General features: G+C 49.8%; 6 protein-coding genes across 6 annotated transcripts; 5 read left to right on the top strand and 1 right to left on the bottom strand.

The window, feature by feature from the left end:
- Window positions 1-1571: 1571 nt before the first annotated feature.
- nsdD (GATA-type sexual development transcription factor NsdD) lies at window positions 1572-3149 on the top strand (the record flags this gene model as incomplete). Its single annotated transcript, XM_040841595.1, has 4 exons — window positions 1572-1603; window positions 1676-2504; window positions 2557-2877; window positions 2937-3149. The coding sequence occupies 4 exons, from the start codon at window positions 1572-1574 to the stop codon at window positions 3147-3149; spliced, it is 1395 nt and encodes a 464-aa protein (XP_040704358.1).
- A 7086-nt stretch (window positions 3150-10235) lies between these two features.
- Window positions 10236-11317, top strand: ASPSYDRAFT_147325 (macro domain-containing protein; the record flags this gene model as incomplete). Its single annotated transcript, XM_040841703.1, has 2 exons — window positions 10236-10870; window positions 10921-11317. The coding sequence occupies 2 exons, from the start codon at window positions 10236-10238 to the stop codon at window positions 11315-11317; spliced, it is 1032 nt and encodes a 343-aa protein (XP_040704357.1).
- A 489-nt stretch (window positions 11318-11806) lies between these two features.
- On the top strand, window positions 11807-12757 carry ASPSYDRAFT_148311 (putative mitochondrial inner membrane protease subunit Imp2; the record flags this gene model as incomplete). The annotated part of the gene is made up of 2 exons (XM_040841804.1): window positions 11807-12303; window positions 12385-12757. 2 exons carry the CDS (start codon window positions 11807-11809, stop codon window positions 12755-12757), a joined length of 870 nt encoding a protein of 289 aa, XP_040704356.1.
- A 194-nt stretch (window positions 12758-12951) lies between these two features.
- Window positions 12952-16163, bottom strand: ASPSYDRAFT_56097 (sporulation-specific 71 family protein; the record flags this gene model as incomplete). The annotated part of the gene is made up of 3 exons (XM_040849148.1): window positions 12952-13506; window positions 13564-16032; window positions 16089-16163. The coding sequence occupies 3 exons, from the start codon at window positions 16161-16163 to the stop codon at window positions 12952-12954; spliced, it is 3099 nt and encodes a 1032-aa protein (XP_040704355.1).
- A 341-nt stretch (window positions 16164-16504) lies between these two features.
- Window positions 16505-17564, top strand: ASPSYDRAFT_42303 (GLTP domain-containing protein). Its single transcript, XM_040846445.1, has 4 exons — window positions 16505-16755; window positions 16817-16875; window positions 16933-17051; window positions 17148-17564. Exons 1-4 carry the CDS (start codon window positions 16623-16625, stop codon window positions 17440-17442), a joined length of 606 nt encoding a protein of 201 aa, XP_040704354.1. The 5' UTR covers window positions 16505-16622; the 3' UTR covers window positions 17443-17564.
- Window positions 17565-20251: 2687 nt separating this feature from the next.
- Window positions 20252-26141, top strand: ASPSYDRAFT_87128 (ion-transporting P-type ATPase SPF1; the record flags this gene model as incomplete). Its single annotated transcript, XM_040851784.1, has 8 exons — window positions 20252-20404; window positions 20476-20595; window positions 20667-21052; window positions 21114-21178; window positions 21243-21591; window positions 22158-25443; window positions 25491-25627; window positions 25682-26141. 8 exons carry the CDS (start codon window positions 20252-20254, stop codon window positions 26139-26141), a joined length of 4956 nt encoding a protein of 1651 aa, XP_040704353.1.
- Between the last annotated feature and the right edge of the window lie 148 nt (window positions 26142-26289).

Here is a 26289-nt window from a genome sequence, read left to right as displayed (position 1 = left end):
CGTAACTTTAAGCTGGTCCCAACTGCCAGTGTGGTTCGATCGTCTTTCTGTATCTCTCTTTCTTTTTTTCCCTTTTCGCTTTTCCTTTTTTCCTTTTTCGATTTCTTTTCTTTTTTCTTTTTTTTCTTTTTTTTTGATTTTGCTTTCCAGGTCTGAGCTCATCTCAGACTTGGACGGACATCCTCCTAGTCGATGTTTGGATCCTCCCTCTCCCAGATCTCTCGCGCGTGTGTGTGCGGGCCTGACTGTGGCGGTTTTTGGAAGGAATCGCCCTTTAGCCTTGAGTTCTAAATCTAGTATTTATTTTTTTTAATAATAATATTTTATTATTCTATTTTCAAATAATGTTTTTTTTTTTTTTCTTGGACATGAATTATCATCCAGCTTATTTCGCTATAATACCAGTCAGTCATAGCTGTTGACGCTTCCCTCTTATTATCGCCGCCATCTTGGCTTCCTCTCCCACACATCATTTCAAGTTACCTCTCTCTCCTCTTCTTCGTCTTTTCTTTGGCTTGCACTCTGAAAGGGAGGAGGCAGAGTGACCAAGTATACCTACCTCCTGTCTTTCCTTCCGAAGTACCCTCGACACCGTTCCTTTCGTATCGACGGCCCTCTTTCGCCCCTCCTGCACCCTTTACCTCGACCACATATACAGCCCGTACAGCCCGTTTACACCATTTTCTCTCGTCTCTTTTGACATTCAGGGGATTTTTGATTTTGAGATATTTGCCAAAACGGCATTCTTGATTTCACCTGCCACACGCAGAGAGTTCAGGTTCCAAGGTTGATTAGGAACGCCGCCCTTTCCACGCGACGCATTCAACTTTATCCCTTGCGCTTTGGTCGTCCTCTTTCCCGCCCGCAAGCCCAACGTTGTCAAATCAACCGTCGCGTGAACCTGAGGCGGGCGATTCTGATTGCTGATATTTTTATCTCGACTTGGGCAGATGGTGGTTCGAATCACAGACAGGGCCGTCCCGATCTGATCTGTTCTCTGCACCCTGCGGGTACTTGTCGTACTTTTTCGACTGCCTACCAAAGACGCAGTCCTCGGTAGCTTCGGTTCCTATAATCGCAACTGCATCCGCTCCTTGGTTGCCTGGTCTCTCGACGCCACTTTTTGTCAGAGGGTTTCCCCAATCACTGCTCTCCCGTTGCTTCCTCGGCCAACTCAGAGAAAGACCGAATATTCCCCGTGGGCGACAAGGTTTCACATATCGTCCGATATCATCTTCCGCACAGACGCCACCATCCCCAGACAAATCTGGTCGAAACCAGTGGCACCGATAACTTTCTTTCCTAATTTTTTAAGCTCTATTTTTATTTAATTGGCACTCATATCCTCGCCAGAAAGTGGGTCAGTTATTCGTCACTCTTGCATTGTTGCAGGATACTCCTCTGCTCCAACTACCCTCGCGATTTATCCCAAGCTTCACCAAGCTCGCTACCTGGCAACTTGTGAGCGCTCAAAGTGTTTGATTATCATTCGGGGACAAAGATATCTTTTGTGAACGGGCTTATATTAAGCACCGTTCGTTACCCAGAAACCTCAAATAACACACCGCATCATGGGATCATTAGAAGCTGGGCATAGGCATAGGTAAATTCTCTACCCAAATTTCAGTTCGCAGATATTTTACGTGACGGCACTGACAACCTCGTCTTCCTTCAGAGATCATCTCCCAGCTATCGGTTTTTTAGGCTCTAGAGGTCCCGCCACATCTCCAGCCCCCCTGATCAGTCCGACGACCATGTACCCAAATCAATCTCTTCCTTATTCCTATTCGACGACTCCAACTAGCGGAGGACCTGGATATATTTCGCCACCGGAATCACGACGTGCTGACGATGAGAAGGAGAAAGCACCGCGGCAGTCATTACCGTCTATACATGAAGCGCTAGGGAATGACAACCCTCTACCATACCCACCGCCTCCAACATCAGCTCCTCCTCAACAACCGAATAGTGCACTACCGCATCACCTTTCCTCCAATCTCGGTCGTGGCGAAGGGCCATCAGGCCCGCCAAACCCGTTTTCAAATGGAAGCTCTTACCTTCGTGAATCATCTATGTCACACCAGCCACAACTACAAGGGGAAGCATCACGGTCGAGTTTAGTGTCTTTGAATACACAGGAGTCACGGAATCCTTCGCTTCACTCTATCAGTTCCGGAAAATCCCCAACGCAAAGCGCGAGCACAGGTATAACCTCAATATCGGGTTCGCAGACAGGGCTGTCATATGATTACAATGCGCCACCTTCAGCCGGTAGTGTCGCATCGCCAGGTGGATATGGTGGTTTTTCACAGCCTTTCCCGTTCCAGTCACAACCCCCACCGGGGGCGCCGGTATATCCTGCTGCATCATACGAGGCTCGGCCTTATGGCACCCGCGTCGATGAAGTGAAAGCTGGAATTACAGGTCCTCATTTTGCCGGCCCTACAAGTGACTCCGTGAAGCGCCATCTCGATGTTTATGATTTTGAGACATCACTCAATGAGGTATTTAACGAAACTGAACATTGGCTTTACGGTCGCTAACTTTCTATCATAGATGGTTGACTTGAGCACCCGGACTTTGGATTTCTCACGACACTATGCGAACAAAGCACACCAGTCCCGGTCTGGACCGGTAATGGGTTCTCTGCCCTCTCTCCAGGAGGTCGAAGAAATGCTCAATATTCAACGGCGGAATCATGATGCTCTTGTGCGCATAAGGACCGCGGTCTACAACCAAGAACACGCCATGGCTGAGCAGATGGCGCAGAGGAAGGCATTCAAGCTTGGAGTGCATGAAGACGACCGCATGGCGATGTACCAGGAGGAATTCAAAGGCAGCGGATTTGCTGGTCCGGACTCCAAGAAACGGCGTGGCGTAAGTTTCTGTTGATTGCTATTTCTTCCTCTCAGCGGTCATACTAACGAATGCTTTAGAAAGCTGCTCCTCCCGGACGATGTCATAGCTGCAACCGTGCCGAAACGCCAGAATGGCGTCGCGGCCCAGATGGCGCGAGAACATTGTGTAATGCCTGCGGCTTACACTATGCTAAGTTAACTCGCAAAATGGGCGCAAAACAAGCAGCGGGCTTAGGGTCCAACCTTAAGCCGAAGACTGCACTCGACTCTGTCTCGCCGAGGAGTCATTAACACGCTAGCATTACATAATTACGAGGCGTTGGAAAACGGTTTTGGGATTTAGAAGTGTCAGGCGTTCTGCGAGCTGAATCTCTCATGCTCTGCGTTTTTTCATCGGATTTGGAATTGCATGCAAACCTGTCGGACTACCGTTTTTATGTCTTTATCTATTTGTCTGTGGAATTACTGCGTAATACCCCTTGATGTTGCGGGAAAAAGGGCATCTTTGAATAGACTTTGCTTCGAGATTGGCATCTGTGATCGCGAACTTACGGGTTATGTAACGCGAATGAATCGATTTGATTTAGTACTATTGATACGGATATACTCCATACAAAACCGCAAATGATCGCCATGAGCAGACAGGGGATCACCCCCGATTTCGAAACTCAACGATCGAATCCCGGACCCTGGAAAGGTTGGAGCTGGAATCTTGGATCTGGACCCCAATGAGCTGTTGGCCTAGCCGAGCACGCCTGCTGATCGATCGCTTCGCGCGTGGCTGAAACATGGTTCTAGTGCTGGACCATGGTACGCTCTTCGTTGCTGCCGGTACAGGGCAATACTCCTGCCGTTGGGAGGGGCGCATTCGTGGCCAGTTTGATGGAGGCCACATCCGTCCCTGCCGGACGCCAGCAGCCATCGGCCATCAGCCAGCATTCCATTTCCACCATTGCATTCCCAAGGTGGACCCACCACTTGCTGCAGTCACGAGTGGAATTCTCGAATGTCAATAACGATGAAGCGCGTTGTCGTGGATTATGCTGATTGGCTTGGAAGAGAGCACCGAGAAATTCTGGCGGAGGGTTCGCGCTAGTCGCCAACCACTCAGTTCATTCTGGGTTGTTAGCGCGGAAAACTATCGAATTTAACTCGGCGTAAGCCAATCGCGGCGATTTCAAAGTGCCGAGTGGCCGGCGATCTGGAATCTGGAATCTGGATTCAATCGGATCTCGTCGCATCGCATGATCGATTCGCATCTCATCGCCGCCGGCGCATCGTGTTGCGTCGCGTCGCATCGCATCTTGCAGAAAAGACCGGCCTGGGGCCCTTGACCGACACCCACCAAGACCTGCGCTTATGATGTGATACCTCCGTTGCCTCCCTGGTTATCTTGGTTCACGATCGCCCTGCCCAGCTTACTCTAGAGCAATTCCGTCACCGTCAGAGATAAGGTCCGCTGGGTGATGTTTGTTTGCCGCTGAGCCTGTGAATCCCGCAGATTCCAGAGGGGGTCACAAGGTTGTTTCCTCACAGATCTGGTGCCACACCAAATAATCTTTCCCACCGCGATGATTTGAAATGAAATTCGCACGTTTCGGCGGGGATCTGTTTCTGATCGCCTATCTTAGAGTCTTAGCCTGAAGGTTGTTGTTTGGACCATCATTCATTCCCTCCAATTCCACGCTAGCAAATTCAACGATCGACTTCAGACAAGGGATCACGATGCGATCGGTGCTCGCCCCGCTCCTACCGCCACCACCATTAATCTTAGTTTGAAGTTCCTCGGCCGCGACGGCTGAGAAACATAATCTCATCAGCCGGGCTGGATACCAGCTGCGCCGTATCGATCCTGGCAGTACGGCCGCGCCTCTCAATAGCGTTGGGGTTTACTCCCAAGCGGCGGTGGTTCCATTATTGGGGGCAGAGTGGGCCAGTGTCGACTCCGCTCAATAGTAGAAAGAGGAGTCGACACGTCCGGTCGTACCATAGAATAATGGCGGGCGCCGGCCCATCCTGACAATCGGCCGACCCAATCCGTCGGGCTCAGCAGCGGTGAAGGTGAATACCAGGAGTGAAGCAAGGCTCTCAAACAGAGTATTCACCGATTGTAATTGGACAGGTGAGTTCAGAATGTGGGCTCGGAGGATCAAAAAGATACAATATTGTGAAATCTCCTTAGCATATTTGAGGCGTCCGATTGACCTCGATATACGGAGCAGTCTTCCGGGCGTCGTACAAGACGGTTACCGGATGATTTACGAACCCCCCTTCCCCAAACTCTCTTTACCTGAGTTTCGGACTCCAGAGTTCAAGTTACGTTGAGTGGTGGCTTGGATTTGGATTGGGCTATGGAAAATCCAATTTATACTTCCCATGACCGTGGCGGCCTCAGCCACGAGCCCGCCATGCAATGCCGAACAGATACGGAGCTGAGAAGCTTGATATTTGAATAATTATTGAAACAATCAACCTCAATAAGACCTCCGTGCTCTGTACCTCGGATGGGTTCGTGACAGACGATGACTCAGCCGGATGTGAGATCCGAACTAACTGCTTGTGTAAAAAGCAGCAAAGCCGAGCCACTTGCGATTTCAGATTTCGATTTCAGATTCAATTTCGATTTCGATTTCGATTCGATTTCGATTCCAGATCCCGATCGGATTTCACGTCGGTTTCAATTTTCATCCTGCGGGTTTTACAAATTCGGCTGTTTTTGTATGATACCTGGCCAGAATTTTCTCTGCGGGATTACAGGCTCGCTCACTTGCCCACTTGTGCAGAATAAAAACAGGCATTGGTGCGGTATTGTGGGCATCATTTAAAATGTGCAGGGATGACCCTTGTTATAAGGCTGCCGCTTCTGGAGCCCATTCTTGTGTTTGGTTCAGACTTCAAACTCAGAGAACCGGGCACGGTGGATCGCTCATCGCCAAGCAAGACGGTTCTGCATTTGTTCAATCGAAACTCGGTTTGAATTTGGCTGACTGCGCCTGTTTCTGTATTTCAACAATCGAGCAAGCACGGCAGTGAATATGGAGATGCTCGGTTCTTGCACTTCGACACTCAAACCGGTTTCATATTCCATTCCACCAAGGGCCTCGCTCTCAGGATCTACCTTATATACTAATTCGCTTCATATACGGTTCCGGTATCAACTGCGTAAATCTGATGCGGTGAAAACACGCCCTGGCTGTTCCAGTCCTTCTATCTCCATCAAAAGGAGCGGTTCCTTTCTGGCCTGTAAGGCTGGCTTACCCGCGTCCGATGATCAGCTGTGTTATTACGGGCAATGCTTCAGTTATCAGCCAGCAATACCAAGTCATTTCAGAGTCGTCAAGATGTCCCTGTCAGACAGGAGAAACCCCGTATAATAGTGGGCACACCAAGCCTCAGCTGATAATTCAAATCATCAGAATAAAACGGACCCCCAAGGCTGCACCTGAACCTGAACCTGAAACCATGAACCAGAAATTGTCAGCACTAAGCCCGCAACGTCGATCCTCTATCTTCAAATCCAAGACAAGTGCGTCTATTTGAAGAATTCGTATCAATTCGTATCGTCCATTACTTTCTGCACCATCGACCCACCACCCCATCCCCGCCAAACCATATCTTTGTCCTGTTAGTCTGAAGCGGGAGGACATGGATCCCTGATGGCAACCTAAATTAGTCCGAGTCTATCGAGCAGTTGATTGGACTTTTCCAATTTTGATTTCATTCTCCAATCTCCAAGCCGCGTCGGGACCCAGTTTACTTCTGGAGACACTTGATGGCCAGTGAGTGGCCCCCTGTGAGCATTTATGGCTGGGATCAGTCCCGATGCCACGGCCTGACGAATCGTGATTTGCGAGCCCTGGGTCGTGCCACCCGTGGTCCGAGTTAGTCGGGCGTTACAAAATCGTGTTGGGCCAACAGGCGTCAGGCCCCCTGATTCTGAGACACGAACATGAGGGGTGGGCCAGGAACTACTGTATAAATTGAAACCAAGTAATCAAAGGTCGCCTCACAGCTCGCATTCGCCTGATTCCGGGGCTGTTCGTCCGATTTTCATGTTCTGTCCATGCGATGCAAAGATGCCGTATTGAGTAAAGTGGTACTACTTAGCTTTTCTTTACATGCATGCATGCATATGCAAGTGCGGTGCGTTCCAAGTTGGGAAATTCCCAGGAATTGCCAGTTGGCATTTGGCAGTAGTGTCCGGGAGTACCACTTTGGCACGCCCTGACTGGATGGCAATGTGGATATCTCCAGAAGGTGTGAGGTTCTCACTTTGACTTGTGAAAATCACTTTGTCGCGGAGATGTGGTGGATCGGAGACCGTGGACCATGGATCGTCGGCCGAACCAAGACCCGCACCGCGCGGATGAGCCGACTCAGAACGAACATGAACAAAGTGTGGAGTGGGTACAATTTCAAATACATAATACCTTTTTTAGAGTGTTTAGTTTGGAGTTTGACTTTGCGACTCGCATTGACTGGTAGTCCCGTGAATTATGGGGTTTGACGTTGGACACTGCGAACCCCCCGGGTCTGGTCTTACTTTGCTGCAGAATTCGCATCAGCGTTTGCGGCTTCGAAAGGAAGTTTGGTTGAGATGCCGTCTTTTCACCGACTATCCAGTTTATTGCGATTAGTTCGGTCTATACGCCTCTCTTGCCGTGTCGACACTCGACAATCGTCACCCACTAGGCGTATCAATAATACATCATAGTGGATCAGCACCAGTGGTGTATTTGGATGAACGAACTGGAAGATAGCGGTTTGTGACTGGGAGTCTGTGGCCATGTTCGTGAGATATACCGGCATTTTTAAAACCTTATCTCCTACACCGATTCCATCAAATCAGGACATTGCAGAAGTCGAACGAAAATCATATATCAAGGTTCGACAACGTCACTGTCACTGTTCCTGATTGTGGTCCCGTCTCTAGGCAACCATAATGATGAGCTAGCTCCTTTTCGAGTCTGACGATATACGTAGCAGCAATAAAAACAACGTAACAGTATACGTAGCAGGCCACGTTGTACGCGTGGTGGACGGACCGACAACCAGACGCAGCAGGGTCACGACTCGCCAAGCCCAAGAATCCAAATCTCCTTCTTCTGTCTTCAGTTCTTCACAGACGTAAGTTTGTAGATCGATTCCGCCCCCGAGGCGGCGTTGGGTTGGCATTAGCTTGGACGCCGGCGAATTAGATAACCATGAATCTGATCCGCATCCTCCGCTCTCTGAGTTTCTGGCTGCCGCCGTCCGCATAGCTCACTCGGGGCGAGGGTCGGAGGATCGAACAGAGGAATCGCTGCTTCGTGCTGCACCGTTTATTTGCTGAGCCGCTGAGATGCCCAGGATCTGACAATTCTCATCTCATCACGGACCCCACTCCGCAAATCCGGGATCTTGAAAAATGCCGGTACATGGAGACTGAAGAGAGATGAATGGACCTAATTCGCTAGTGTTTTGCAGCGCCCGCATATGGGAGCATTGTGAGTGAAACGCGTTCAACAGCGGACGCAGAGACCCGTTTGACTCATCGTTCGCCAGGCTGGGGTTGAACTCTGTCGAAATCATACAGATGCGGCTGGGTTGCAAACAAGACAATAACAATGTGATACTATTTTGGACCACGGCATGGAGCTGGAATCAAGGTATGGCTCTGGCGCAAACTCGAAAATAATCGCACTGTCCATCTCAAGTCTCTGGCAGCCTAAGGCAGGTTGCAGATCGTTGTGCAACTGCTCTCCGTCTTCTCGAGAAACACTCGAACAAGGAGGTTGGCTCCGTGAAAAGCCTCTCGGGTCCCCGGTAAGTTCAAAACGGGAGGGCAGGCCGGGACTATTCCGAGGATTGGGCTAGAGGTATTTGGAATCACGATCTGGCATCTTGGATCATCCATGTATAGTGCATGCATTAGTGCTTCATGCTGATCCACTGCTGTGGTACAAGATGTTTACTAGTTCAGACCAAAATAGGATTGGTGCGATTGGTTTTGTAACTTGTTTTTTTCTCATCGTTGTTCTTTTGAAGTTTTGCTCCCAGGAATCATGGATTAGCCCACCATTCATGGGAGGGTGGCATTGTGAGAATGGATAACTATAGGTCCCCTGCTACTATGCCAGAACCCACCGTGGTCGAGGGTTTTGTCAACAATAATGACAATGGTTGATAGTTTGTTCTCTGTAACCATCACTATTCGTAAATACTGTTTGTCTCATCGTCCGAACTTTGTTTTTTTTTTTTTTTTTTTTTTTGGGGAGGACCAGTCTCAGCGTGAGGCATTATCTCGGAACTTCTTTTCAGGCGTTTTTTAACGGCAGACTACCTTTTTTGCTTTTTCCCGGTGGCTGTACAAGGCAACCAGAAGGCAGCGGTATGGTATTTACCAGATTGCTCCGGATACCGCCCCAAATATACGGATGGGATCGTGCGATCGCGCAGTTACGATACTCACACCCATCCTCGATCTACCCCATCGTCCGGCGTTCTCCGGAGCAGAAGAGGGACTGCATCTCATACATTCCAGTCTCCGGATGGGTCTCGAGCACGGACGAGTCGCATATCAAAGGCCCAAGCGCATCAACGGAAAATGCAGACATCCCCGCCCAACCTCCCGGCCCCGACGGCGCTATTGTTTATCGCGCATGAATCTTCTGCATCAGGGTCTTCAACAATATGATCTGTCTTACGATGACGTTGAGGCTCTTGTCTGGTCTGGAGTGCTGAATCAAAGGAGCCAGGCAAGGCAAATGCCATCGGACTTGAGGCTGACTGTTATTACGCGCATATGATCTGTCCATTATTGTCAGACCAATGCATCTCCACTGCTCCAGACAAGGATCTTGGATCAAGATCTCGGTGAGTTCACCCGATCTATGCATCCTCGCTCACCGATTATTTTTGACATTAACTGCACTGAAGTCCTGTTCAGAGGACAGTTCGAGTTCAGCGAATTCCGTAATGCGGGGCAGGATTTGTTCAAACAGACCGCAAATTTAATCGTATAATACGGCCATATTTTGACCATCTGAATGATATGTGCTACGTCGTTGGTTCCATGCCCACTGTGTAAAGTAGACTTGCAATGGTCGCGCCTGCTGTGTTCTAACTATAGAGTGAAACTGCTTCCATCACCAAGATGCTGATAAGCTTATCGGTCAGGTGGTGTCACGTGCCTTTAGAGCTCCCCACTTTCTTGGTAGCTGACAGTGAACAAGTCAATGAACCTGTGAGCTTTGGAGTCATCAATATTCACTAAAAGCTTCAATGGAGTGAACTGATCGAGTATAAATTGCGGTAAATTTATATTTTTTATCCACTAATTCATCAGCCTCTGTCTCAACACTAGGAGTTCGTTTTCAGTATAGCAAGACCAACGCCATGGCACCGCCATACATACCTATTGCTGAAATCCCGACTGTATCACTACTATACAAACTCAAGCGCCTGATTCCTCATCCACAGCCGCTGAAGACGCCCTCGAAACCACTCAACGATACAATATCAATAATTCGGAATGACATAACGAAGCTCGAGGGCGTTGACTGCATCGTCAATGCAGCTAATGAAAGGCTTCTCGGCGGCGGCGGCGTTGATGGCGCAATCCATCGAGCTGCTGGCCGCGGCTTGCTTGAGGAGTGCCGGACACTCAATGGATGTGATACTGGCGATGCTAAAATAACAGATGCATACAATCTTCCCTATAAACGGGTGATTCACGCTGTGGGCCCCATATATCATTATGAAAGGCGTGTCAGTGAAGGTGGGCCGGAGGCTTTGTTGCGGGGTTGTTACCGTCGCAGCCTTGAGTTAGCTATCGAGAACAACATGAAGAGCATTGCTTTCGCGGCAATCAGTACGGGTGTGTACGGGTATCCGCCCCGGGAAGCAGCTAGAACAGCCCTTGACGAAACACGCAAGTTTTTGGAACAAGAGAGCAATATCGGGCAACTGGAACGGGTCGTTTTCTGTAATTTTGAGTTCAAGGATGAGAGGGCTTATGAGGAGTTGATTCCGTGAGTGGCCCGTATTCCACTTCCGTTTCATAAAATACTGACTGGTTTAGGCTTCTTTTTCCCCCTGCAGAACAACCTCAGGACGCAGGAGTCGGAGACGACCAAAGTGCATCTCCACGACCTGAGATCCTGGCGGCGTCGCTTCCTGACCCGCCGACGGGAGAGCCCACTTTGGCAGGTCAGCCAGAAAGCAAGAAACAGAAGCTTAGTTCATCTGACGCAGGGACACAGACCGCACACATCCCTGTATTTTCCGAAGAGAAGAGTGAAGATGAGTGGGAAGAAGTCCATAAACCCGAGGCTGGTCGTACGAACACACTAGACGATGACCCCGTCGAAATTGACCAACCTTCCTCAGACACCGATGTTCAGAGTGTACAATCAAGCGGGATTATTGACGATATGGTTTACTCTCAATCTACGGATACTCACTTGGGGAAAGACTAATAATACTTATTAGTTGTTGATTTTGACGTCGCCAGTCGGTAGTCAATCTCGTAAATCGTTGGCGTTGCTTCTTGATGTTCTGGGTTAGGTATTTATATGAAGCGCTGCAAACTTACTGCATATGTTTATTGTGAAATTTTTATCTCTGAAGTTGAACTTTAAGGTCTCGTAGATGCCGAAGCTTAGGTTAATAGCCTGATGGTATACCGGTATTACGTAGGAAATAGTGCAAACAGTACAAACAAGCTATATCAGATCATTCGGAACCTCGCCTTCAATCTGATAAGTCCAACTTTTTGCCATGGACCTCTGAGCTCCTCTTTGTATAATGATTTGCTCCTTACATATTCAATTGATTTCACGGCCATGCTATGACGTTTGATTGCATTCCGACATAACTCCGATTCTCCACTTGCGCTGCCTTATCCCCAGACCTCATATTTGGCCGACGTCGAGGAAAGCCTCAAGAGTTACGGGCATTGACGAAATATGCAAGAGAAACCTCGCAAGCTACGGGTACTCTCCCCAGAAGACGCCAAAGCGCATTCCTCCTCGTCACCAGCACCGGAGCTAGCACCCTTTTCAGCATCACAGTCCCCCTCCGTGTCACAGACACCAGCATCAACACACTCGGCCTCTAAAACCTCCCCGCGTTCCTCTCCCTCAACGCCCCGGTTCTCCTTCTCCTCCTTCCTCCGCGCCCGCTATGCCGCTCTGCCCCGTCCCGCTCGTCAAACGCTCCGCACCCTCAAAGTCCTAGCGCCCATACTCCCAATCGGCCTGTTCTTCTCCGAACATGTCATGCAGGTCCTATGGGTAAACGGGCCTTCAATGACACCATACCTAAACGAAGACTATGATAATATGCACACAAAGAAGGACATCGTCCTCGTTAACATGTGGCCGTTTGGCGGCGCGGGGTTCAGCCTGCCATGGCGGGAAGAGCGGAAGCGGAGATTAGAGCGAGGGATGGTTGTTTTGTTTCGGTACGTTGTTAGAACACGAATAGATATATACATATCCTCGTCTGCGAACAATCGCATTGCGCAATGCTAACCACTGTATAGCTCACCCGGAAACCCGCACAACGTCGCCATAAAACGCATTATCGGGCTCCCCGGGGACCGAATCAAAACGCGTGCACCGTGTCCGAAGGACTCGCAAATTGTGCCCTTCAATCATGTTTGGGTGGAGGGGGATGCGGCGGATCCGAGGAAGTCGCTCGATAGTAATACATATGGGCCGGTGAGTGTTTCGCTGATCTCTGGCCGCGTGATGGCGGTTTTGTCGCCGCGGTTTAGGTGGTTGGATTGGTCGGGTTGGGAGAAAGGGGTCGTGGAAGGGGATGAAGAGGGGAGGTTCGGGAGTGATTATCGGAAAGAGACTAGGGACAGGGTTATTAAGGGGGCTGTTCAGCTGGAAAGGCCGTTTTTGAGTTGATCTACTACCTACATACCGAGCGACGTTTGTTAAGAGGATGAGTGAGTGTAGATGTAGTAATCATCTTTGTACTTATAGAAAAGGCAGTACTGTACATATATAAGGTTTATTATATTATAGTCTATCGTGTGCTGACTGGAAATATGTATACATGTTACATATCTATTTACTAAATGAGAAGGATAGGAGATAGGCTAAGACGTAGTCAACCTGACATCCTCCATCTTCCCCTCCTGCAACCGGTCAATCTCTGAAGCAATACTGAGCACCCACCTATCCTTTTCAACTCTACTCCGCGCTTTGAACACAACCGTTCGTCCATGAACACCCAGCTTCGAAACAGACTTCAGTGTTTGCCGTGCCCTCCCTTTCTCACCATATTCACTCGCACGAAATAGTCCCTTCCGGAGAGGTTGCCAGATCACAAATGTGATGGCCGTATCCTCGTCTGTACTCGTGTACATATCCGACGAGAGATATGCCCGTGGCAACGCGCCGTGGCCCGGGTGATTGCTATCGAATGTCTGGTTTGAGTAGAGCAGGTCGTTTTCTGTTAGAAGACCTGAGTAGATGTAACAGTTTTCGAGGTCTATGGTAGACTCGATGTGGGAGTGGATATGAGGTATTTCAGCACCGCTCTGTTTCCGGAGGGAGCTGTGGTAGATGAGGAGTTTGCCAGCCGCGAGGATGACGTTAAAACGTTTGAAGGATGCGTGACGGCGAGGTTTCTTGTGAAGTTGACCTGACATCTATAGAAGCTTGAGGTTAAACATGGTACATTGGGGGCAGAGGTGTCCGGGTTATACCTTAATTGTGCGACAGCCAAGCAAAGAACACATGTTGTGGAGGAGCGGCGATGCCTCTGCTTTTTTGACTTCCCACTTGCTTGCGTACTGCCCTATAACGGACTCCAGTCCCTCGTCAATACCGAGAATTTCTAGGTTCCTCTGTCGTAAATATTTGAGTTCGGCAGCGTCAGCCGCTGTTCTAGCTTTCCAGTACTTGACCAATTCTTCTAATCTATTCAACCACGCATCCCTCGTGGCGCTATTGTAGGCCTGAAACCTGACAACAAGGCCGTTGTCAAGAAGCATTTCGAAGCCGGCATCTTCGAGAGACTGATCAGATGCACTTCCGACTTGCGGCATATCGATCGTTTCAGTGGCTCCTGTGACCTGGTTTCTCTGGGTACCGGCACTTGACGCAGTGGACGAGTCCACCTGAATTTGGCGTACCTGCTGCACTAGGCATAGATTAATAAATCCCTCCGCGCTAGTGAGATTGTGAATGATCCGCTGTGACTGTGCATATGCATCCTCATCGCGCCGTTTCAGGTGTTCCCCATTTCCATTAGATAGCCATGAAACTTGTTCATCTTGTAACGGAAACGGGTCAACCTCGTATGAAAGGGGCGTTTTGTCCAATATTTCCTCGGTTGAAGGGATACCGGAATCTTGGGCGCATAATCTAGGAGGTCCAGGCGGCAGGGCTTGCGAAGGCTTGCAGAAGAAGAGGTATTGATCTTGGGAGAAGAAGTAGAGACGTTTGGAGAACATCCTGTTCATCCGTTGATGCGCGCCATTTTGGGAGGTGAGTCGAATCAGGAAGCCTTCAACAGGCGCTGGTTCTTCTTTCTTCCTTGAACCATGCCCAACAAAAGTATCGTAGTGTTGCTTTGGGCGTAGCTCAAGGTCATGTGTCCCCTGCATTGCGATAGAGCCGTACATTTCCTCTTCGTTGGCGCCATATACCCATTCGAGGCGATCGTAGCGTTTCCAAGCAAGGCCCATGGCCTCCACATTCGCCCATTCATTCATGACTGCTGCCCACTCTGGACGATTTTCTAGCATTTTCATACACCCTTGTATAATCTGCAAGTATGCAGATTCGTCGGCGGATTTTGAAGTGCTATCACGTCCTTTGCTAGCTTCTCTATCTCGGAATGGATTGTTGAATATAAGGGAGACCGCAAGATCCGGAACATTGACCCCGAGCTCAAGGGTACGGCCTCTTCCCAAAGTGTACGCAATGAACGTGTACCACTCAACAGCGCGGGCAGTCGACTTTGGTCGCAATATGTAAATGTTTGTTCCCCGCTTAGAATTCTGCCACACCGCGATTGTCTTATCCAGGGACGAGTAGAGGTTCATTTTCGCAGACCTTCGGCCGAGGGCAATTTCATGATAAGGAGAGGCCTTTCCGTTTTCCTGTATCTTGGGCACCACGCGCGTCTTGTACATCTGCAAGGTAAATGGAGCTTCTTTGTCTGACGTTGCACGGCAAACCACTAGAAACTCCCTCCAGTTATCTTGCACGCGTGTTTCCATCCGCAGGCTGTCAAACTCGCTGTAATCCTCCGGTATATCGTCATGTAATGTCTCTTCAACGCGAACTAGCATCCTTTCAGCTTTTATGACTTCCCCTTCTTCGATCTTGCGCCGAGAAAGCCAGACCGGCACTTTCTGTTGAGCCCTTTCCCTTGTTCCCGATATCTTGGACGTAATCCGCTGTTGCTTGTTATGTAAATTGTCATTGAGAGTGAATCGGTTGGCAATTTGTGAAAGACGCGTGTCCTGTCGCCTGTGCCGCGGACCATGCTCCCCTTCTCTGGAAACCGCACGTTGGGGCTCTTGTTGCTGGAGGGTAGGAGGTTGAACGCTGCGTTGCTTCCCCTTGTCTTTGTTTAGCAATGGTACCGCCGAGCCAGCCTCACTGGGGGTTGCTGACGGGGATACCTGGTTAACATTGAGGTGACTAGGGACACTTCGGCCCTGGTCACTTTGTGACGCAGCCAGTAATCTCGAATCCGGTGGTTCTCCGGGTTTGATTGAAGGGATTTGGGTTATGCTAGAAAGACTTGGAGTCGGTTCTCGCGCTGTGAAATATGCCGACCTTGAGTCACCTTTTGTGGTACCTGGTGTTTCACCATCGCGCATGAGCAGCGGAGACGGTGGCTCATCATTTTCCTCGTACTCGTGGGTCAGGGTCCTGAGATCCTGTTGGGACCGCGAAGCTTCCTGACCGCTGTCCTGTTCTTGCTCGGTATCGGGTTCATACTCTTCTGGCTCGATCGGTGGAGGGCCAGGTTGCGATGCTTCCGTCTCTTGGGCGTAGTCCGACTCTGCAGAGAAGGTAATGGCCTTCGACCTGTAGTTCCTGAAACTAAATCGTGCCTTGTACCAGGACTTGCGATGACTTTGTAGCCAGTTTTTGGGTATGGGTCCGATGAAGAGTCGCTTGTTGGTTATGTGGACGTGGCCTGCGGAGGCGTGACGCTTGTTGGCCGTTAGCAGGGTTGCGCGACACTACTCAAATACAGAGAGTTCCTCACTAGTTTCTCAAGAGTATAGGAACCTTGTTCGAGGCCTGGGAGGCCATCTTCAGGCGGGCGCGAGTCAGACTCCATCGCGTCGCCAGCATTCTGGGTACCAGCACCAGACATTCACTAATGGCGCCAAAAAGTGCGGATTGCAAGAAGAAGCGGAGGACGGCTGCGTCTTTGGCCAAAAAAAAAAGAATCAGATCAGATGGAGAAAATCGACGGTCAAGACGACAAACCCATTGTCATTCAGGCCCAAAACCCCTTACTCCGTAAACTCCAGAAAGTGCAGAGCATAAACTTAGGTCGTCCGGAGAAATGACGTCGTTGGTTGCCTGTGATAGGAGCTGTTTGCACTGTTTGCGGTTGTTTGTATCGTTTGTGAGCAGGGGCCCCTCGCCCCGCCCATTGGCCTCAACGGTTGCGTGGCCTGCTAGTGGCGGTGAAGCTGTTGATGAAACCAGAAAGCTCCCCCAAATCCCCTTTTCTTTGCTCCTTCAATCCGTTCCATTCTTTCTCAGTACTGCAGCTTTACAGAGACTCGATATGGCCGCTAGCGGTACTTGGTTTGATACCATCAAGAAGTCCTTCGCAGACGTTCCGGTTGACAATGCCAACGACAATGGAATTGCTACCACCGAGTTCCTCGAAGCTGCTGAGTCTCTCACTACGCTGTTCGGTATGTTACACGTCTATTCGAACTAGCTGGAGGTGGCCGATACTAATTTTTCTCGTATTAGACCTCCTCGGTTCCGCCGCATTCTCCCCGGTCAAGAACGACCTGACTGGCAATATCAAGGTCCGCATATCCCCCGCATTTAGCCGTCACTCGCGCTAATGTGCATTGTACATGCAGAAAGTTAGAGAGAGGCAGCTGGCGGCCCCTGGCGAATCTGGAACACTTCAAACCCTTGTGCTCAACGAGTTGAAGACTGGGAAACATGTTGCAGCAGAAGGTCTGGTCTGGCTTGTCAGGTTTGTGCCGCCCAAAGTCTAAAGAAGAGAACCAAAGGAACCTTGGCCTTTCAGAGATAGTTTTAGCCTTAGCTAACCTACGTTCCCTTACTATAGAGGTCTCGACTTCACCGCTCAGTCCCTCCGTCACAACATCGACAATGCCTCGAAAGAGCTGTCCGACTCCTTCCGCGAAGCATACGGCAATACCCTCAAAAAGCACCATTCCTTCATCATTAAGCCCATCTTCTCCGCGGCCATGAGCGCAACCCCCTACAGGAAGGACTTCTATGCCAAGCTGGGCAGCGATGACGCCAAGGTCAAGGCTGCTCTGGAACGTGAGGTGGCGGCTTTGGAGGAGAGGGTGACCATCCTTAAGTCCTTCCAGGACCGCAAGGAGGCCAAGTGGTGATTGATGTTTGATTGAATTAATATGCGAAGCGCTTGTGCCACGTCTAGGCCATTTGCCTTAGAATTGTATATATGCCCCAGTGACATTTCGATTACATAGCCGGACTAAACTAGACCAAGCAATTAACTACTCTGGTCTTTGATGGAGTAATACATGGAATGGATTAAGCATCTCTCTTGTCCACGACGCTGTCGTTGCAAAAAAAAAAAAAAAAAAAGCGGACAGCATTTGAACGGTATCTATTGAGGCCTGGCCATCTGAGGCTTCGGAGCATGTTCTGTGGAACTGCTTATAATCCCGGTGGTCGTGGGGGGCTTACAGTTCGATTCTATAGGTTGGAGTGACGTATCGACATGTCTATTAGATGCACACGACAAGTGGAGGGTTTCTAGAGATTGGTTATGGCCCAAAAGCTCCGTATTGAGCTGATATATTTTTTCAGGTAAACATAGACGTGTAAATACACTCAAGTATTTAGTTAAAGAATTAGGAGGTTGAAGATGGGCTTGCGCAGCATGAATACGACAGTGCGTTCGGGACCAATGGCAGGATGGCACAGTGTCCGGAGTAAGTACTAAAGTACAACCTGTTGAGCACCTAGTACACTTTGAGGAACTGGAAGACCTCCCCGGCCCGGGACGCCAAAATGAAACAATCTACCTGCTCGGCTGCTACATCACCGTGTAACAGCGGTGTTATATCTAGTCCCAAACAGGGAATACAGCAGTCTGCCAGGTGGTGGACCAGCAAGGTCAGGCTAGCATCGGCCTCCGAAGTGACCGGAGCACATTCTAAGCGGCAAACTTGCAATAAATGGGAGTGAAATCCGGCGAGATCTCCATCTCCTACCTTTATTTAACTAGGTTGAAAGTTTAAACGTCGCTAACGCTTCGCCTCTCAAGGGGGGCCCAGAACCTCGTACAGAAATTTCCGAAGCGAGGAACAAGCACGAGAGTCAAATCCTCGAACCACGCGACGTGTAAATTTTTACATCTCTTCGGTTTCCAGAAGGGTTCTGCGGCAACAACTTTGACTCCAGGTTGCTGACTCGCGAACCCCATCTTCTTGGCTCGATTGGCCCTTTTTTTGAACCTTTAAACCTTGAAGCGCGGGCCTGGTGGGCTCGATTGTTGATCGAAATGTCAAGTCCACTCGTTCGATGCCGTTCGCCGGTTCGCTCTTTGGATCTCATTCTCCACTCGCGGACTTGACGGCTGAAACAGCATCGCTATCTGCCGATCTCAGCGCCGATTCATCTCTGATCGCGTGTTTGATCTCGCCTGGAAGTTGTTCCCAGTCCCATTGTGCAAAGTCTCGCTTTTGGGGCGAACTGGCTAAGCTTGTCGAACTGTGTATCTTGAAAGTGGAGTGTAGCTGTGTTGCGAATTGGTCTGTCGCCCCTGACAACCCCAGTGAAGGATACCCATGGTTGAATTAAGTCATCATCAATATTCATCCATGGATATCGGTTGGCAACTGACGGTTTCGAACATTTGAACATGCTGGATCCCGTCTCCGCAATTCGCACCTTGACATGGCGCTTTGAGACTTGAGAGTTGAGAGTCGCGGAACCTGGTGGAAAGTGAAATCGAAGAATGGATCATCAAGAAACGCCAATTTGGAACTGCGCTGATCGGGCCACCCACCGGCGTTTCAGCGATAGAGAGGATCTCAGCCTCATTGCTTTCCACGAACATCTGAGCCGAGTTCGGTTCGAGAAGGGATTATCAGATGTCCCACGGATGAAGCGTCAAACTCAGGAGTCAGAATAATCGCCTAATTTTACATGGCCTTAGCTCCGGCATGCAAAATGTATGTGCATTCTCGTTAGGTGAAACAGCTGCAGAACTGGGGGGCGCGCCAAACTCTCGTTCGAGGTGTCCACTTCCACAGTTAGCACAGTTTACACGGCTACCGTCTGCCGATGATGCCAAATAATTATGCTAACGCTTCTCATCGCTTACCCTCACTTGCCGGCTGTTTACCTCGACTAGACTGGGCCAGCAAGGTTGCATCCATGTTTGCCTCCACCAACCAAATCCCCATTTGCACATCTGCCCTATCCAATCACCGATGAACCACTCTCCGCGCTTATTCTTCAGTAGTCTGCACAGTAGTACACCGGCATGAGGAATGAAATCAGGTCCACTTTTTTGCTTCTTGACTGTGCCTCGCCAGACGCTGCTCTCGCCGTTTCGGGCAAACGCTATGACCGCCAGATGTGGGTGTGTTTCCAACTTTCCGTCAAGATTCCAAACCTCCAAATCCACGCCGCACGCGTAGCATGCATCTAGGGCTAGTAGTGTCTACTGTAACTCCTCTGTCGGGTACCTCCACGAGAGGCCTCGGACCCATGTGCTAACTAGGTAAGTGTATGTGTCCCCGACACCTCGCAAGGCCGCTTTTTAAATTTTTGCTAAAACTTCCGGTCCAATGAATGGTCAGTCCACGGCGATGCCGTTGCCCTGCAAGCCTCAGGGACACACGCTCAAATGTCAAGTCGCACGTCAGTTACTCGGCCCGTCTCCACCAGACAGTGGCACCTTGCGTTCTGGTCCAGCCTTGGTCTTCCGATTCCATCGCCACCTAGTCGAGTTGATCTTCGTTTGGAAACTGCCACAACAAGCGAATCCTTTTCTTTTCCTACCATCCCCCTTCTTTTCTGTCATCGCTGTTGCAACAAACGCTGGCCTTGAGCGAGACCACCGGAGTTACGCTGGGCTTTCACTCCTCCTAGAAGGAGGAAATGCCGTAATATCTCGACTCGCGTCTATTTTTCAATAGTCGCCTTCCGGGGAATCGTTACAAGATGTTTCCGCTGGAGGACCGTAGTCTCACCATCTTCGTCGTGACACTCGTGTTCCTGATAATCTCGTTCATCGCCGTTGCATTACGATGTTTCGTCCGACTGAGGTTGGTAAAGGCATTTGGCTGGGATGACGCCTTGATGGTATTTGCGATGGTATGCGATGCTTCCAGTCGTGGTCACAAGCTGCGCGGTGTGGTTGGACATTGGAGTTAATACGGATCTAGGCATTGAATATCCTATTTGCTCTGTGTGGAATGATAGGTGCCCGTTATGGTTTGGGCCGGAAGATGCGAGATTTCGGCACCCCGCCTCATTCCATGATTGAACTCGAAACCGCTCTGTTTGTACGTCCATCCTCTATCAAATTGAAGCCATATAATCTGGCCAACGTGTAATTTTACTAACACCTTAACAGTGGTGGTGGCTGGGCCAAACGAGCTATGTGATCACCTGCGTGGTCGCAAAAGTATCCATCGCTTTAGCACTACTTCGTCTCACGATAACAAGGACACACAGAATCATCCTATGGGGTGTTATAGCTATCTCTATCGTTATCGGGCTGGTGTTCTGGTTCATTCTCACGCTGCAGTGCAGCCCGGTGGACCATTTCTGGCACCGGCTCACAGTCTCGGGCACCTGTATAAATACAGACTACATTCTCGACATTGCCTATCTGTACAGTGTGATAGCGACAATTTGCGATTTCATCCTCGGTCTTCTTCCTATTGCGCTTGTTTGGAAGTTGAACATGAACTCCAAAACTAAGGCTGCGCTTGCTGGAATTTTGAGTATGGGATGCGTGTAAGTCACCGGCGCTCTATAAAGAATTTGCGTCAGAACATAACTAATTCTCAGCTTATAGTGCCAGTGCCGCCGTTATAGTACGCATTCCATACCTTCATTATTATAAAGATACAGAATTTCTGTGTGAGTTTTGAAATCATTGGTTCTAAATGCTGGATACATATACTGATGCATCTTGAACCCTCAGATGCCACAACACCCATCTCCATTTGGTCGAACGTCGAAGCTGGTCTAGGTATCACTGCCGGCAGTCTCGTCACTCTGCGCCCACTTTTCCGCTGGTTCCGAGGATCATATTATGAGGGCTCGAAGAGCAGAACATATGGAAGGGGTGGTAGTATGCCTTTATCCAGCATGAACAGAGGCTTTAATTCGAGGCAAGAGCAGCCGGGAAATAAGTACTGGCGGCCAGATCTTGCGAACCAGTCTAACCAGGGGGTTACCACTACTATTCAAACATCCCGCGGGAGCCAAAATAGCAGCCAGGAGGACCTCAACCCAAAGCAAAGCTCATTCTCTGGGGTCAATGTACAGAAGTCATTCCTCGTGACTACTGATGAGGCTTGACTGCTCTATAGATACTCGAAAATATGTAATATTTATTGGATAATACGGCGGGGACCTGGTAATTCGGTAACAAGCTAAGGCATGCAGATCCGACCAAGGTCGATTGCCCGTCAAAAAGTGTAAAATAATATGGAGAAGCCGGAGAACTGGGTTGGGGGCCTGGGGCGTATACAGCATGGAGGAGGCTAGAAACGCGGAGAATTCGAAATTCCGTCATCGCTGGCGGCACGTGGCTCTGGCCAATCGCCTGTAACAGCAGCTCTCCGCCCAGCGGCGAACCCAACCCTCAGCAAAATTATACACTGAGGTGGCTTCTTCGTCAATTTCCCTCTTTTTTGTGCTGATTGCGGGCTTTTAGGAGGGTTTGAGCCAAATACCTATACGCTCGTGTCCTATGAGTTATTGATTCTCTCTTTCTCTTTCGTTTGCAGTTAAGCCTCGTCTGGCCCGCCTGTTGGCCATTCGAATCTCATCATGTTAGTATCAAAAGCTACCGCGCCGCGTCCTTGTCACTAACAACGATATTCAATCATAGGGCGAGACTCGTAGAAGATCCCCAAATCAAATACGCGTCCCTACACAACCCCATACCCACCCAGCTGCATACCTACGTCTGGCCATTCTTGATCATCTGGCCAGCCTTCTTTGCCTTCTACCTCTCCCCCGAGCGCTATGAGACGTACATCCAAGGACAGGAATGGACTTTTGTTTGGTCTGGATCGATTATCACCCTTCAGTCACTTCTCTGGTTGATGACAAAATGGAATATCAACATCCGTACCTTGTTCACGGCAACCAAGGCCAGGTCTCCCGATTCTGCCCAGCTTATCAAGGTGATTCCGGAGGCCAATTCCGGTTCCGCTGAAATGTGTCGTTTGGTTCGGGATACATTGGGAGGAGTTACCACCACATCGTTCTTATTCCAGAAAAGGCGCTTCATTTACTACCCCGAGCGTAAAGCCTTCGCGCCCCTGTCATACGTTCTGGATGCGGAGCCCAAGCCTGCCCTCAAGTCATTCCAGGAGGCTAAAGGCTTCACCTCCAAGGCTGAGGTTGAACGCGTCCAGCATCATTATGGCGATAACACTTTCGATATTCCTGTCCCCGGTTTTATTGAATTGTGGCAGGAGCATGCGGTAGCACCATTCTTTGTCTTTCAGATCTTCTGTGTTGGATTGTGGATGTTGGACGAATATTGGTACTACTCCTTGTTCACTCTCTTTATGCTCGTTATGTTTGAGAGCACCGTTGTGTGGCAGCGACAGAGAACATTGAATGAGTTCCGCGGGATGAACATTAAACCCTACGACGTTTGGGTCTACCGGGAGAACAAGTGGCAGGAAATCACTAGCGACAAGCTGCTCCCCGGCGATTTGATGTCAGTGAACCGGACCAAGGAAGACGGCGGTGTTGCGTGCGATATCCTTCTCATTGAGGGTAGCGTCATTGTCAACGAAGCTATGCTTTCTGGAGAAAGTACACCACTCCTTAAAGAGTCCGTTCAGCTTAGACCTGGTGATGATTTGATCGAACCGGACGGCCTGGATAAGAATGCTTTCGTACATGGAGGAACCAAGGTTCTTCAGATTACCCACCCGAACACCACAAACGGTGACGAAGCACAGCAGAAGACGTCCAAGGTCAATGCGCCTCCCGACAATGGAGCTATCGGTGTTGTCGTGAAGACCGGATTCGAGACCAGCCAGGGCAGCCTTGTTCGCACTATGATTTACTCTACGGAACGAGTCTCCGCCAACAACGCGGAAGCCTTGCTTTTCATCCTGTTCCTCCTGATTTTCGCCCTTGCTGCGTCTTGGTATGTCTGGCAAGAGGGTGTTGCCAAGGATCGCAAGAGGTCGAAGTTGCTGCTCGACTGTGTTCTTATCGTTACGAGTGTTGTTCCTCCGGAGCTTCCCATGGAGCTCAGTCTTGCCGTCAATACCAGTTTGGCCGCTCTGAGCAAGTTCGCGATTTTCTGCACTGAACCTTTCCGCATTCCATTCGCTGGGCGCGTTGATGTTGCATGCTTTGACAAGACCGGTACTCTGACCGGCGAAGATCTGGTCGTCGATGGTGTTGCCGGTCTCACCCTTGGAGGTGGTGGCGCAAAGGTTGAAAAGGATGGGGCTCATACTGACCTGAGCAAGGGCAACAGCATCCCGGCCGATACCACCCTTGTTCTTGCCAGCGCTCACGCTTTGGTGAAGTTGGATGAGGGTGATGTTGTTGGTGACCCAATGGAAAAGGCAACTCTTAACTGGCTTGGTTGGACTTTGGGCAAGAATGATGTCCTTACTAGCAAGAGCGGAGCGGCGGGTGGTGCTTTTCGCTCTGCTGAATCGGTTCAGGTCAAGAGGCGCTTCCAGTTCTCGTCTGCTTTGAAGCGACAGAGCACGATTGCAACCGTCATCACTAACGACCGTAAGACAAACAAGAAGATCAAATCCACTTTCGTTGGTGTGAAAGGTGCCCCGGAGACTATTGGAACCATGCTTGTTGACATGCCGCCAAACTACGAGGAGACCTTCAAGTATTTCACTCGTAATGGTGCTCGTGTTCTTGCTCTTGCCTACAAATATCTCTCTCCCGAAGCCGAACTCTCGCAGGGACGAATCAACAATTATGTCAGGGAGGAGATTGAGTCCGATCTGACGTTTGCTGGTTTCCTTGTGTTGCAATGCCCTTTGAAAGAGGACGCCATTAAGGCCGTGCGCATGCTCAACGAGAGCAGCCACCGTGTTGTTATGATTACTGGAGATAACCCGCTTACGGCTGTTCATGTTGCACGTCAAGTTGAGATCGTGGACCGCGACGTTTTGATCCTTGATGCCCCCGAACATGACAATTCAGGCACTAGAGTGGTGTGGCGAAGCATTGATGATAAAGTTAACATCGACGTCGATCCTACGAAGCCGTTGGATTCAGAGGTCTTGAAGACGAAGGATATTTGTATCACTGGTTATGCGCTGGCTAAGTTCAAGGATCAAAAAGCCCTTCCTGATCTTCTTCGCCACACCTGGGTCTACGCTCGTGTATCCCCGAAACAGAAGGAGGACATCCTCCTTGGCCTCAAGGATGCTGGGTATACAACGTTGATGTGCGGTGATGGTACCAACGATGTTGGTGCGCTGAAGCAAGCCCACGTCGGTGTCGCGCTTCTGAACGGATCTCCGGACGATTTGACTAGAATTGCTGAACACTATCGGACCACTAAGATGAAGGAGATCTATGAGAAGCAGGTGGGCATGATGCAACGCTTTAACCAGCCTGCCCCACCTGTACCTGCGCAGATCGCCCATCTCTACCCACCTGGCCCAGGAAATCCTCACTACCAGAAGGCCATGGAAAGAGAGGCAGCGAAACGAGGCGCAAGGAATGCGGCAAACCAGCCGGAAGAAATCCCCACCATCACGTCACCTGGTGCGCAGGCGTTACAGCAGTCTAATATGAGCACTCAGCAACAACGCCAGCAGCAGGCTTCAGTGGCGGCTGCCGGGTTTGCGGACAAGCTTACTTCGTCCATGATGGAACAGGAGCTTGATGACACCGAGCCGCCAACTATCAAGTTGGGAGATGCTTCTGTTGCTGCGCCTTTCACCAGTAAATTGGCCAATGTCATTGCCATTCCAAATATCCTTCGTCAAGGACGTTGCACTCTCGTCGCGACAATCCAGATGTACAAGATCCTGGCTCTAAACTGTCTAATTAGTGCATACAGTTTGAGTGTCATTTACCTTGATGGTATCAAATTCGGTGACGGCCAAGTAACCATCAGCGGTATGCTGATGAGTGTTTGCTTCCTTTCAATTTCTCGTGCCAAGGTAAGATTTTTATCTCCTGCATATGAATAATTCTAACAAATTCACAGTCTGTCGAAGGTCTGTCTAAGGAACGCCCCCAGCCGAACATTTTCAACATCTACATCATTGGCTCCGTGCTTGGACAATTTGCCATCCATATTGCGACTTTGATTTACCTCTCCAACTATGTATACAGCATTGAACCGTATGTTTCTTCCGATTCTCCATGTTGATTTCCAACTCAACTAACAATTCGCAGGCGGGAATCTGATATCGACCTGGAGGGCGAGTTCGAGCCATCGCTCCTCAACAGCGCCATTTACCTCCTCCAGCTCATTCAGCAGATTTCCACATTTTCTATTAACTACCAGGGCCGTCCGTTCAGAGAGTCTATTCGCGAGAACAGGGCCATGTACTGGGGACTGGTTGCCGCGTCCGGTGTTGCATTCTCGTGCGCAACTGAGTTCGTTCCAGAGTTGAACGAAAAGCTTCGCCTTGTCCCGTTCAGCAACGAGTTCAAGGTCACTTTGACCGTTTTGATGGCACTCGACTACGGTGGTTGCTGGGTAATCGAGAACGTTCTCAAGACACTCTTCAGTGATTTCCGACCCAAGGACATTGCTGAACGCCGTCCGGACCAACTCCAGCGGGAAGGTGAGCGCAAGCAGAAGGAGGCACTTGAAAAGGGCCCCGCAAATGCACAGCCAAGGGCCGCTTAAAATTCCCTTTTTTAAAAGATTTTCCTTGGGGTAGGGGTAGATCTCATGATAAGAAACTTTTCAATCTGGGGGTCGCACCGACTTTTTGAAGAATGTAATTGTTAGTGTCTATTTTAGGTATATACGAATAGCGGAATCAATTCTACTA

This window comes from Aspergillus sydowii, assembly GCF_001890705.1.
Source record: "Aspergillus sydowii CBS 593.65 unplaced genomic scaffold ASPSYscaffold_3, whole genome shotgun sequence".
Lineage (NCBI taxonomy): Eukaryota > Fungi > Ascomycota > Eurotiomycetes > Eurotiales > Aspergillaceae > Aspergillus > Aspergillus sydowii.
Note: the sequence above shows the minus strand (reverse complement) of the source record. Positions and strands in the feature narration are given on the sequence as shown.

Coding starts and splice junctions, on each gene's coding strand:
- ASPSYDRAFT_42303 (XM_040846445.1), top strand. CDS start 16,623: ATGGCCGCTAGCGGTACTTGGTTTGATACCATCAAGAAGTCCTTCGCA. Junction 16,756..16,816: donor GTCTCTCACTACGCTGTTCG/GTATGTTACACG, acceptor TTCTCGTATTAG/ACCTCCTCGGTTCCGCCGCA. Junction 16,876..16,932: donor ACCTGACTGGCAATATCAAG/GTCCGCATATCC, acceptor TTGTACATGCAG/AAAGTTAGAGAGAGGCAGCT.